At 32.9% G+C, this 13,806-nt stretch overlaps 1 protein-coding gene across 22 annotated transcripts in view; it reads left to right on the top strand.

Annotated features, from left to right (window-relative positions):
• LOC148626026 (centrosomal protein of 63 kDa-like) overlaps nucleotides 1–13,806 on the top strand; it is a 34,305-nt gene that overhangs the window by 7,016 nt on the left and 13,483 nt on the right. For 12 of the 22 annotated variants that reach the window (XM_088569597.1, XM_088569599.1, XM_088569601.1 and 9 more), the window contains 9 exons: nucleotides 2,217–2,406; nucleotides 4,727–4,822; nucleotides 5,210–5,353; nucleotides 7,413–7,526; nucleotides 7,806–7,832; nucleotides 9,298–9,432; nucleotides 10,517–10,636; nucleotides 12,013–12,158; nucleotides 12,655–12,741. In XM_088569597.1, coding sequence (XP_088425723.1) covers nucleotides 2,217–2,406; nucleotides 4,727–4,822; nucleotides 5,210–5,353; nucleotides 7,413–7,526; nucleotides 7,806–7,832; nucleotides 9,298–9,432; nucleotides 10,517–10,636; nucleotides 12,013–12,158; nucleotides 12,655–12,741 — 1,059 coding nt within the window. Of the gene's footprint in view, nucleotides 1–2,216; nucleotides 2,407–2,485; nucleotides 2,589–3,598; nucleotides 3,696–4,726; nucleotides 4,823–5,209; nucleotides 5,354–7,412; nucleotides 7,527–7,805; nucleotides 7,833–9,297; nucleotides 9,433–10,516; nucleotides 10,637–12,012; nucleotides 12,159–12,654; nucleotides 12,742–13,806 lie in introns of those variants that run through there. The other 10 variants (XM_088569598.1, XM_088569610.1, XM_088569596.1 and 7 more) reach the window with 6 other exon arrangements.

The following is a 13,806-nucleotide window of genomic DNA, read 5'->3' as shown; positions in this document are numbered from 1 at the left end:
CTGCTACTTTTTCTTTTTTTTTCCTGCTACTGACATCCCAGGACTCTATCAGTGTGTCTGTCTGTCTGTCCATGTTTCTTGTAGGAACAACTTTAGTTTACTCCCGTCCTCAAGGATTTTAATGAATTTTTATATATAGGAATGTTGAGCTTCATATTAAGATGTGAAAACTGCATGCAGAAATATAATTACTGTAGGAGGACTTCAAACTCAAGATTTTACATGTTAAAATTTTTTAAGTACAAACATAAATACATTTAGATGAGTTTCTTTATTGCTTGTGTCTTTCTTTTTTAATCAAATTTGTATCCTTTCCATTACACAGAGTGTTTGTTAATTTATACGTGTTTACTTACTGTCAGTAACTGTTGAACTTTTTTTACAATTAATACAGGGTTAAGTAAACCATTACAGTAAAAATTTGGCCATAAAATTGGTATCTATTTTTAGCCTTTGAGTGAAAACTGAAAGGTGACAAAGAATTTTACTTTACATAGCTTTAACTTGTATTTGCATTTGTCTACTTAGCTATGTTTTATAACTTTGGAGGATTATAAATTATCCATAATTACAGAAGGTTAAACTTTCTTACATTTCTTTTAGATTAGGGTGTTACAGTAAAACCTGTCAATCAAATCTTGAAAAACCAAAAAACCTGTCTAAACCAGACACTTTTTTAAGTTCATTTATGTCAATTTAAATGTGTTTTTAACCCTGGTAAACAAAACACCTGTCTAAACTGAACCAATTTTGAAGTTTAAAGGGGATTTGGTTTAGAAGGTTTTCACTATACAACTTTTGAAACAAACCAAGAAATCACTTAAGTCATTAAGGCATTACCGTTACCCTGATCAGAATTTAAATGTCTGAGGAATGAAACCTTACAACTGTTTCTGTAAGTATTTCTGACCTACTATTCTTGATAAAATTAGTCTTTGTGAATTAAGAATACTTTGTAAAAAAAATTGAAGATTTCTCTGTGATGAAAATGGTGAAAATTGTATAAAATGAACCGTTTTTGGACAACATATTCCAACAGGTCTTGCAAACATATGGTATATCATGACATTTGATGTGCGGAGTGCATCCTGGTCCCAGCACCACGAAAGTTAAAAAAATTTAAGTCTGAGAATATTCTTAACTTCCACAGTAGCTCCAATCAAAGTCTTCGAAATTTATTATGTCACAAACAGTTAAGAATTTTCTCAGATTTAAGTAATTTTTCAGGTTTTTGGGGTATGCTGCATGGAACTGATGTGGAGATTTTTGATTTGTCAAAAAACATGGCCACCGTTACTCAAAATAGAACATAGGGGTCGGACAGTAGTTTTTCACAAATTTCTCCAAAACTGTTAGGTTTTGCTAAATTCTGACTAGGCAAAAGTGTTCAGCATGATAAGATCTATCTCTGGTCAAATTTTGGTTTGAATCTATTAAGCCATGTTGGAGTTATTGCCCTTTTTCAACAGTTTTTGCTATTTTAAATGTTATTTCTTTCAAAAATCTTCTCCTCTGACATTATTTGATCAAATCAAACCAGACTTAGTATGAATGTTCCTTGGTGTATCCTGCAGAGAACTGATATGGTGATTTTGATCCATCAAAAAACATGGCCTCCATTACTAAAAATAGAACATAGGGGTCAGACAGTAGTTTTTCGCATATATCTCCAAAACCATTAGGCTTAGCCAAACTCTTTCATTAGCTGAAATGATCCTTATTATTATGACTACAAAAGTCTTCAGGGATAAAAGTTGTCAGATGACTCCTTGTAAGACTTATTGTCCTTGAATGGGAAAAATGACTTCTTTTTTTTCACAATTTTCAGTCACTATCTTGAAAACTATGATAGATTAAAAGAAGAAACTTTCAATTGTTGAAATGGTCCTTATGATAAGTCCTACCAAAAATTCAACCAGGTGAGCGATTCAGGCTCCTGGGAGCCTCTTGTTTTACAAAATCTTTGATCACTTTTAACTTGTTTCTAAGATCAATAATATGTCAACATAAAGTCCCAAATCAAATTCAAACTGTATCAAGCTTGATTGAAGTGTCCATACGCTTAATAATACCAACTTACAGTACATTTTTTTTGTCTAACCAATTCATTTAATTGAGGATTCTTTGATGTATATTTACTGTGCAAAATGTAAGGTTAGATATAATGAATGTAGACCTCCTTATGTTCCTCATAAAATAACTTGTGTTATCTACAGATTACCCAAAGGTGCATTGACATCCAATTGTGAAACTGAGCTGCAGGATTTGATGCACCATATTGATGACATGATGTCAAGTAAAAAACGGGACTGGGAGCATCAAATACAAAGTTTACAGGATAGAATGGATATTAAGGACAAGGAAAGCATGTTACATAGAGCTACTATAGACCAGAAACATAAAGAGGTGAGACATATTATATACAGCTACTACAGACCAGAAACATAAAGAGGTGAGACGTACTACATAGGGCTACTGTAGACCAGAAAGAAAGAGGTGAGACATACTACATAGGGCTACTATAGACCAGAAACATAAAGAGGTGAGACGTACTACACTGTACTAATATAGACCAGAAACATAAAGAGGTGAGACATACTACATGTACATATGGCTACTGTAGTTAAAAAAAAATTAAGAGGTTGGTCATGTTACATATGGCTACTATAGTGCAGAAAAATTGAGATATTAGGCATACTACATAGAGCTACTATAGACCAGAAGCATAAATAGGTGAGACATTCTATATAGGCCTATTATAGTTCAGAAAAATTAAGAGGTTGGGCTTGCTACATAAGACTACTATAATCACAAAATGTGGAGTGGTTAGGCATGCTACATAGGGCTACTATAAAAGTTGGGTATGTATAGTTCAGAAGCATTGATGAGGCAAGCTACATTGGGCTACTACAGTTAAAAATATAAAGAGGTTGGGCATGTTATTCAAGGCTTTTATAGACAAGAAACAGAATGAAGTGAGCTGTGTTACACAGGGCTTCTATTGACGACAAACATTTAAAATATAAATGGTAGCGGTGTTTTGTACAGGGTTTATGTAAACAATTTTACAGAGATGAGACATGTTTGTTTGACTGGGAAACATTCATCAAATCCTAAAAAAGTTAAAAATTGGTCCCACAAACACACATTTCATGTAAGCACTGAAATTACTTCATAATGTTGAAAGAAGCATTTGATAAATTGTTAGGTCTTTAAAACATGTTTTTTAATTCATTTAAGTAGAAGGAAAGTGCTCGTGTGGTCACTTGGATTGCTCATTAAAGTTTACTTCTATAATTACATCATTTCACAATATCTTTGAAGTTTTAAAAGGTATTATGACACCTTTTTTTTTTTTTTTATAAAATACTCATCGCATACTTAATTACACCAAAGTACACATGTTTGTAACAGTCTAAAATCCCAAGATCTATCAGAAAGGTAATGCAATTTCTTCTCATTACATTTCATTCCTATATGTTTTTAATTGTTTTTATATTAATTTTCCTTCAAAATTAGTGTCATAGAGGTGAGAGCTCTCTTTGGTGAACGGGGTGTTAATTTAAGATTGGAAATTGATAAAATAACTTTAAGTGAACACCAAGCATTTAAAATTATTTAATTAAAGTTTTGTGGTTGTTGAACAAGATTATTATTTAATTCTTATGGCTAAGATGAGGACTAGTGTTAAAGAAGTAAGTACATGTAGTTTTTTTCTGTAGTAAGTACTTGTGTTCTGTGTTTATAATATGTACTTGTACATGTACATCATGTTGAGTTTTGTATTTTGTTAGCCATCCTCTGTTTATATATTGTACACATGTAACATGCATGTACTTGCCTCTTTTGTTTTTGTAAATGAAAAATAAAATAAACATAAAACACATTTATAGACCAAGTAGGTTTAAAATGACCTTGGAGTATATAAGATTCAATTGTTCTTACCAAGAAACTATTGTTGTTTAATTTCTTATATGGCAATTTAAAATAAATTACTAATAGTATTTAAAATTGTTCATGCTGTCTGAGGTTCTTGAGTCACTCAATTTTTTATGTGTTTACCATTAGCATACATAACATGTAAATTGTTATATTTTCAATGTCAATTATAAATTTTTACCCTCGCTCAACGAGAGTGGGTGGTATATTGGAATCACCTAATCTTTCCATCATTCCATACATCTGTTGAACTTTTGTGGCAGTTATTTTGACTCCTAGTAGATGGATTATTTTAAAATTTGGTATGCAGTTTAACATAGATGGGGAATATGTTGTAGGTGATTTTTGGTTGCTATTTGATACTAACTTGCTTTACAAATTGGGGTATACCTAGCATGTCAAAATATATTTGAGTAAACTATTGATAGCACTATGGAAGACCTATTGAACAATGGAGAAGCTGACTTAGATTTTATTTAAAGAGTTTGGCTTTTTGTAGAATTTGTAGGAGTTTTTACTGGTTCTGAATTACATTTTATATTTTTGTGTGCAGTTTGAGACTTATTTGTTAAAGGCAATATTTTAAAATTAAGCACTGAAGACTTAGAATATTGATGTTGTTTGATCCATTTTAAGTTTAAAGAACCATAATTCAAGAAATTTCAATTCAAAATGAGATTGCATTAATGAAATTAATTATGGTTGGTATATTATAATTTTGATATCAGTATCACTATATGATTTTTGTCTTTATTGTGACATGATCTATTTTTTTCATTAAATATAGATTGGTCACCTCAGGCAACAGTTAGAGACCATGGAAAAATCCCACCGGGAACTGGTCAGTTGTTATGAAGCCCAGCTATCAGCCATGAAATCTGAGGTATGTAACTCACTGACAGCCTACAGTGTAATTTTCCAGATTACTATGTAAACGTGGTACAACGAGTAATATACTTAATTTCAGGGAAAAGAGTTGGTCTTTCATTGATTAAAAAACTACTACCTGATGACTTTCCTTAGGTAGTTGACTAAACAATTGACAAAGAGATTTAAACTTTCTATCAAATTTCTTTAAAATACCTGTGAAATGATAGAAAGTTTAAATCTCCTTGTTACTTTGCCAATTACAAAATTTTACTACCTAAGATATTTCTTCAGGTAATGGTCATTCTAGCTTTATTCCTTGAAGAAGTTAATAATATCACTCACTGTAACTTAGCTATTTTCTAATCTGATTAGTAACTTTCTACACTTTTGTTCTTTCCAGCTGTCAAAACTGAAGAGAGACTATGACAGACAGAATAAGAGACATTCCAAGCATGCAAAAGATACAGAGAGAGACAAAGATAAAAGTAATGCAGAACTACAGGACAGTATGGCCCAGGTCAACAGACTCTCTTCCAAGTTAGAGGTAGATACATCTGTAGTGTGTTCTATAAGCTTGGGTTCTTGGTTTTAGGAGTATAAGGTTTTGGTGTTGATGGTTTAAGGTTTATGCACAGAGGCATTTTGCTAGTAAAATTATAAAGCTACTAGTATGTTGCAAATAATAGCAAAAAATGGCAAATAACACTAAATTTATTGTGCGTATATATTTATTGTGGAGATGAATGGGCTTCTATATACCAGAATGGAAATCATTGGTCTTAGTGTAAACCAAATTCACGGATTTTGTTAACTTATACAAGTTTACACTTTTTATTATCAGAAAGCATTTTACAAGGAGATATTTTCACATCAAGGATATTTTATTCCATGGGTATTGTTTGTTTGTGATCCTTCCACAAGCCCTATACTGACAAAGTAATACTTCACTTATGATACTAGTTTTATTTCATTTAAATTTACCAAATCACTGACACTTGAAAAAGACATGTGTCAAAAAAATACTTTTTCTCAAGAGCTTTGATTCTCTAAATACTGCTGTATTTCTTTATTTTTACTGTAAGTGATCTGAAATATACTGGTTACTATATTCCCGCTCAACAAAGGATTGTATATTGGAATTACGATGTGCATTCATCATTCTAAAGTTCTATCCAACTATTTGGGCTCTCAGTGGATTGATTGGCTTCTAATTGGATATGGGATTTTATATAGATGGGGCATATATTGTAAGTGATTTTGGATGCTGTCTGATATTAAATTCCTGTTAATGGGACTTGTACAAGTGGGTTTATACGTAGCAGGAAAATGCTTTCTATTTCATGTTTATCATAGGCTCTGCATATTAGATAAGTTTCCTGTTTTCCCTTGCTTTCAATGCAGTTTGAATAAACAAAACAAAAAAAACAATCTTTGAGCTAATGTTTTGCCTAATGTGTACACTAGTCCTACTTTCTTCAGAGATTCTGATGAAATTCAACACAAGGCTAAAGATAATGTTTTTCGTATGTGAATATATATAGACGGTACATACATAGTAAGCAATTTTGGTTGCTGTCCCATATCAAGTTTCTGTTTTGTGAGATTGTCATATATTGAATAATAGTGAAATTATTTTTGTCACAAAAATCTTGGCTTCCACTGAATAAATTGATTTCAAATGTGGCTTTTCATTGGCAGAGCTGTAAGTGATTTTAATTGCTGTTTGAAATCAACTTCCTGTAGAAGTAGGGTATTCCTAGCATGACAATATGTGCAACTTTTACAAGTTGCATGCGTACAAAGGTTTTACCGTTAACTCTGAACACTAGTAGACAGGTGTAATAATTAACATCTTAACATCTTAATAGATGTAGGAAAAGAACTTGAGAATAAATCTCTTTGTTGATATTATCAGTTTTTACCTGTGTCACGAGCAGTGAACCTAGCTATAGTAGCCGCTCAGCTTTGCATGTCAGTCCATCTGTCCGTTTGTCTTACTTACAAGGTACCTTCTTAAGTATAATCTGTAACTAAAAATGTATAGAACCAATATCATTCAAACTTTGCACAGTGGTGAACATGATGGGGATGCGGGTCCCGACATGTTATGGGTTTTTACATCATAGTTTAAACTGCCAATTGTTACAGGGGAGTTGTATGAAGTATTATCCTTACTCAGTAGTATGACCAAAGTACGGTTGACCTGGTCGTCTTTTCAATTTAAAGGAAATTAAATAACAAAATTAAAAGATCTTAATCCTTAATCTCTCACTAAAACAATCCAGACACTCAAGTTACTACCATGATATAAAAGATCACTTTTCTGTGACACCTAAGTTCAAAGAAAACAGTTAAGTTGTTGATGAGAATATTTATGAACTTACAAAGGGGCCATTGGTCTACCATTTAAAAGTTTTTAATCTTTAACTTTAATCAATTCTTATTTTTTTTTATTTCTAAAACAATGAATCAGATTCTGACCTTGATAGGGGACAAAAGGCCTTTAGAACTTTAATCATATACTTGGAATTAATCTTGTTATAAAGACCGGCCTTAGTGTCTACAAGTGATTTCTTCTTTCTACAACTTCTCTGGATATTTAGGAATATAAACAGAAGTCAAAAGATTGGGAATTGCAGAAAAGAACCCTTCAGAAACAGCTTGAAACTTTAGAAGCCCAGAGAAAAGCAATGACAGAAAAGTGTGAATTTATACAGGTTGGTGTGAAGACACTAGTGTAAAATATGTGTGAAATCACTGGTGTGATTTTAATATTGTCAATATGCATCACAGTGCACATTGTTATACATCGTTGTTTTGTTTGTTGCCATTTGAATACATTGTCTAGCATTTTACTAGCTATTAATTGAAATACATCTTTTGAAATGTTTTTTTTTATTTAGCATTAAGTGAACAAGTAGACTTTTTACTGTCTTTATTTTATTTTTTGAATTCTTCTGTTTATTTTTATGAGAATAGAATTTTGTATCTTGCAGAAAATGTACTTGGGTTTGTTAGCTAAGGTATCATAATGTATTTTTTATATAGTAATATACATGTATAAGAGTAACTAATTCACAAACTATACATGTACTTCAAACAGCAGAAGATGATTATTGCTCATCTGTGCTAGCATTTATTTATCAATGATTCATTAAAATTCCTTTTCGCTCTTTTTGGTATTAGTTTTAAAAGAGCATGTATGTGTACTCTACTGCTTTCGACAGGAGGCTCCCAATATTTCATCCAAAATTTCAGAATCTCCCACTTTCGTGTCCGTCTCCCTGCTTTATTTGGCAAAATCAGGGTGTGTGCTCGGAAATGCCAAATCTCCTGTTGTTATACATCAAAATTATTTGGCAGAGTGAATATAAGTCAAAATTATATTATTGCTTTATTGCTATTGACTTGTGAATAGGGTTAAAACAGCACTATGGCAAATCCCTTCTTTTTTCAATTTTCAAAGGTAAACACTAATAAAAGAGTTAAATAAGTTTTGCATTTTCAGTGTCTTCAATATAAATGGATACATGACCTTGAAAGAATAAAACATAACTTAAAAAAAAAATTACGGTTTGTTGAATTTTTAAATTGTTGTTTTAAACGTGTTCCCCTTTATATGTGTAAATTACAAAACTGCACTGTATATTCATGCTTATTTCTTGTTCACATTTTTTAAAACATATTAATTATATTATCAAATAACTATTCTACATTATGCTACTATGAATCTCAATTTATTATCATATTCTTTTGATATCATAGCATTAAGAAAAGCACCAGTATTTAAAAATTATAGGATAAATTCAACATTTACTGTAGATAGAAGTTTTATTTTAGAAATTCCAGTTAAATGTAGAATATTGAAGCTATGAAAAGAAATATATAGAATAATGCTTGGTATAGAGAAACCTGTCTAATCTGATCATGGCCGTATTTTTGAAAATGGGGGAGGGTCCTGAAAAAGGGGGGTTCCAGGTTATTTTTTTGCACAAATTCTGCACAAAATCCCCCCCCCCCAAAAAAAAAAAAAAAAAATCAAGAAAAAGGGGTATCTACCCTTTTAACCCCATCCCTGGATCCAGCATTGCTAAATTGACCACCTGCCTGACTTCCAAATTAGTTTGGTTCAGAAAGTTGCTCATTTAACCTCGGTTCAAAGTACATTTAATGTATTATAAGGGAATTTAAAAGGTGTTTGGTTTAGACAGGTTTTCAGATTATTCAGGGTACGATTTAAACAAGTTTTTACTGTATGTTGTAAAGCATGTTCAGTAGAATTCATTGTCAAATGTTTCAATATTTTTTAAGTGCTAGTGGTGCTTTAAGCAGCTGTATGCTTAAAATTACTGGATAGTTAAAATATCATTCCAGCGCATTCCATTCCTAAGTCACAGTATCAAATTGTATCACTAATGTCATCTTTTCAATTATTCCACATTGTATGATTTTCAGTTGCTCACGTTTGAAACTAACCAATCATTTCAGAGTCAGTCTCAAACATACCAGTCACAACTCAACAGACGTAAACAAATACTCGATAACACAGAATCTAGTCTAAAGTCACAAATTGCACAACTTGAAGGACAGTTACAGAGGTCACATGACATACAATCAACACAGGTAAAAAGGCAAACAGCAAGTGCATAGGTGTAAAAGGATTTCTTTAAATCCTTTTGAATGGAGATTTTGATTTTATGGCCCATATCAATATGCAGTCAAATTAAAGCCATATGAAATTTAATTTTACAATCTATTTTATTCCTTAACAGACAATTTTTTTTTAAGTTATGAGAGAGGCACAGTTTTGCAGGGGAATGTGACAAGGATGTTTATTTATCAAGCTAAATTGCAAAGAGGAACAGTAAAATAAAATGTAGATTCAAAACTTTGTTTATACTATTAGTATGTCCAGTTTTCTATCAAATTTGTAAAAAAAATAAAAAATGAAAAAGGATGGTCTTGGAATCAAGGAATTTTATTGCAGTCCTCTATTTGTTTATGCTTCACTACACAGCAGATCACATGATGCTGTGAGATATATTTGGGGAAGTCCGTGCTACATTAAATACAGATCACATGACACTGTAAGCTGTATATGTGTCTGTTCATCCTGTAATACACACAGATCACAAGATGTTGTGAGCTATATCTGTGTCTGTTCATGCTACCACAAACATTGATCATATGATGCTGTGAGCTGTGTCTATGTCTGCTGTTCATGCTAACATACGCAGCAGATTACAGAATGCTGTGAGCTATATATGTGTCTTTTCATGCTACACACTAAAATTGCGATGAAGGTAGAGCACATGAAATGGTGTTATACTTACATTTAACATTGACCAAGTGTTTGTCTTGCATGGAGTATTATCATTCACATGTTAAGATTTTGCTTCGCAGAAAAAGTGCTAGTTTAGCCTGCCTCCTGTAAGATTATTGTTACATGTATGATAATTTAATTTTTAAGTAACATGCATTAACAGTTCTATAGGATTTTGACAATCAGTAATATATTTTCTAGGTTTGTTAGCTAACATGCTCGAAGAGTTATGAATGCCTTGATAACTTGCTTAGCCAATTGACTTGTTAAACATTTGCTTCAAACGTAATTATGCTTTTAGTATATTATGCTACAAGCACTGTATGTATGATAACCTACACATTTTATTAATTTCTGTACAGGAGTATTTTCTTTTTTTTAAAGGAAACCAAAGTGGAGAAATTAAAGTCATCTCTTGATGATGCCATCAACAACCATAAAAAGGCAATGGATGAGAATGAGAGGCTGTTGATTGATCTCAAGAAAGCAAATAATGTTGTTAGGGTAGGATTGATGTACACTAGGAGTCATTAACAATGTTGTTAGGGTAGGGTTGATGCACACTTGGAGTCATTAACAAATAATGTTGTTAGGGTAGGGTTGATGCACACTTGGAGTCATTAACAAATAATGTTGTTAGGGTAGGGTTGATGCACACTTGGAGTCATTAACAAATAATGTTGTTATTGTAGGGTTGATGTACACTTGGAGTCATTAACAAATAATGTTGTTAGGGTAGGATTGATGTACACTAGTAGTCATTAACAATGTTGTTAGGGTAGGGTTAATGCACACTTGGAGTCATTAACAAATAATGTTGTTAGGGTAGGGTTGATATTATATCAGGGTATGAGTAAAGTACACTTGGAGTCATTAACAAATAATGTTGTAAGGATAGGGTTGATGTACACTTGGAATCATTAACAAATAATGTTGTTAGGGTAAGGTTGATGTACACTAGTAGTCATTAACAATGTTGTTAGGGTAGGGTTGCTGTACACTTGGAGTCATTAACAAATAATGTTGTTAGGGTTGGGTTGATGTACACTTGGAGTCATTAACAAATAGTGTTGTTAGGGTAGGGTTGATATTATATCAGGGTATGAGTAAAGTACACTTGGAGTCATTAACAAATAATGTTGTAAGGGTAGGGTTGATTTACACTTGGAATCATTAACAAATAATGTTGTTAGGGTAGGGTTGATGTACACTTGAAGTCATTAATGTTAGGGTAGGGTTGATGTACACCAAGAGTCATTAACAATGTTGTTAGGTTAAGGTTGATATTATATCAGGGTAGGAGTGATGTACACCTGGATTTATTTACAAAAAATGTCAGGGTAGGGTTGATGTACAACTGAAATCGTATACAATGTTAAGGTAGGATTGTTGTACACTAGGAGTCATATATAAACAATGTTGTTAGGGTAGAATTGATGTACACCAGGAATCGTATACAAACTAGGTTAGGATAGGGTTGATATATACCAGGAATCATAAAAACAGCTGCGATGGAAAATAGATTTAGATAACATAATGTCTCCTTTACAGTATAAGATGTGATGTTATGTTGTACATCAGTTGGTCCACCCATTACGCTTTTTCAGCTTCTGTTGAAGGGAATGCTTAGATAATTTGGTATGATGCTTTTGCATGATGACTTGTTACATGTCTCCCCATGTCAATTTTGACAAAAATGGGGTATTTTTAGCACATCATAGCATGCAACATCTTATTCAAACTGAAGCAAATTTTTAATATCTAACTAAATTACAAATGAAAATGACTTGTATTAAAACAGAAATAAAATGAATGAGCATTCCTGTATGGACAATTCAAAATTCTTAAAATTTTATATCTAATTGTTATCTAACTTTTAGAAACTAGAAGAAGAGAAACTTCAGTATGAATCAGAAATGAAGACTAAGGAAGATTTACTGAGAGCTATAGAACAGGATGGTGAGGCGCAGGCCGAAGAAATGGGTAGAATGGAGCAAGCCATAGCAGAGAAAGATAGAATTATACAGTAGGTTTTTAAACATAGTTGATTTCCATATTGAAATATCAAAACAGTTCAACTCGTCAATTATAAGGCGTATTCCTTTGTTCATTGTTAATTTCCTAAGAATAAATATGCGAATAACTGAAAATGTTTGCGAGTAAAGGGAATCAAGGGAACCAGGATTCGAATGGTTTAAAAAAAGAACATAATCTTTCGATACCTATGTGACAAAGAAAATAGACATAAACTACAAAGAACATGAGATAACCAAAATCACACGCACATAGAAACAAAAGTAAATGAGAAACCCATACTCCACTAAAACTGGTAGCATGGACAAGGTGTGCTGGTAGGGTAAGCATCCTTTGCTCATAAAATAAATGTTTGTGTACTATCTATGGTTTATAGAATGATGATGGTAACATTCAGATTAGATGTTTCCTTTGTACGTCTGTTTTAATGGTTGTATTTTGATCTTTGAGAATTTCTTACATGTGTACATGTTAACAATATTTTACAGGTCTTTAGGTGATATTAAAAACAAAGAAGAAAGTGAACAGATAAGACTACTGAGACAGTCTCTTCAAGAAGCTAGGGAAGAAACAAGGTAATTAACAGTTTGTTATGTTAAGGTGGGGGCTAAGGTGCAATCACCTTGTCTGTCTGTCTGTTACACTTTTTAGTAACAGATTTCTTAGCTTTTATTGGAAGGAATGCTCAAGTATTTGGTTTGTTGTTTTTGCATGATGACATGTCCCATGTCTCTTCTGTCCAGGTTCCTTGTCTATTTTTTTATTTATGAATTAAATGTTTCATTTTTTATGTTTCGTCAGTGTGGAAAAGCATTGACCATAGCACATTTTCAGTAAAGCACACGCCCCGTGCAGGTCCAGGTGTTAAAAGAATAGGCCTGCAGCAGCGCTAAGCTTGTCGTACAAGGCGACTAAATAGTGCTCAGAAACCTAGCCGGGGGCTAGGCGCTCTGCCCACAGAGCAACTGGGATGTGTGCCCCAGGTGGTGGAATGGGGTACCCCTGGCGTGTTTCATGCTGGGGTTGTCAGGCTATAATACGGAAAACCTGACCGCAAACCATAGTGGTGCACCGTGTTGGGAAAGATGCCACGTTCCTCGCACGTTAAAGAACCCTGCTGTGGTATTCGATAGGAGTAGGAACGTTTGCGCTCCGCCACAGGAGGCTAAATTGTCCGACCTTACCCATACCCCCTTTTTCCAGTGGCAGTCAAAATTTGTCAACCCTATTGTCCTTGTGTCCCATCCTTTTTTTTCATTTCATGTTCATTTTATCATCCATTTCATGTTCATCGTCTGAATATAGCTGAAATATTGCTGATCGGACGTTAAACCCCAACAAACAAACAAACAAACAAACAAACAGTAAAGCACACTAGTGCTTCATGTTCAAAATGTGCTGTCTGTCAATGTTTTTACACACCAATGAAACATCAAAAATGAAACATTCAATTCTTGTAATTACATTTCATATACATAGAAAATAGTCAGTAGACACTGATCAATAAAAGTAGTCCACTTAATTGTGGGTGTGGCCTAAAATAGTCAATACACACTGATCAATAAAAGTAGTTCACTTAATTGTGGGTGTGGCCTAAATAAATAGTTTGAAGATGTATTTCATTGATCCATGAAACATCA

Source organism: Perna viridis, chromosome 2, assembly GCF_037379345.1.
Source record: "Perna viridis isolate PV_CMFRI_1.1 ecotype Kerala chromosome 2, ASM3737934v1, whole genome shotgun sequence".
NCBI lineage: Eukaryota > Metazoa > Mollusca > Bivalvia > Mytilida > Mytilidae > Perna > Perna viridis.
The sequence above is the reverse complement of the archived record's forward strand: the minus strand, read 5'-3'. Positions and strand labels throughout refer to the sequence as shown.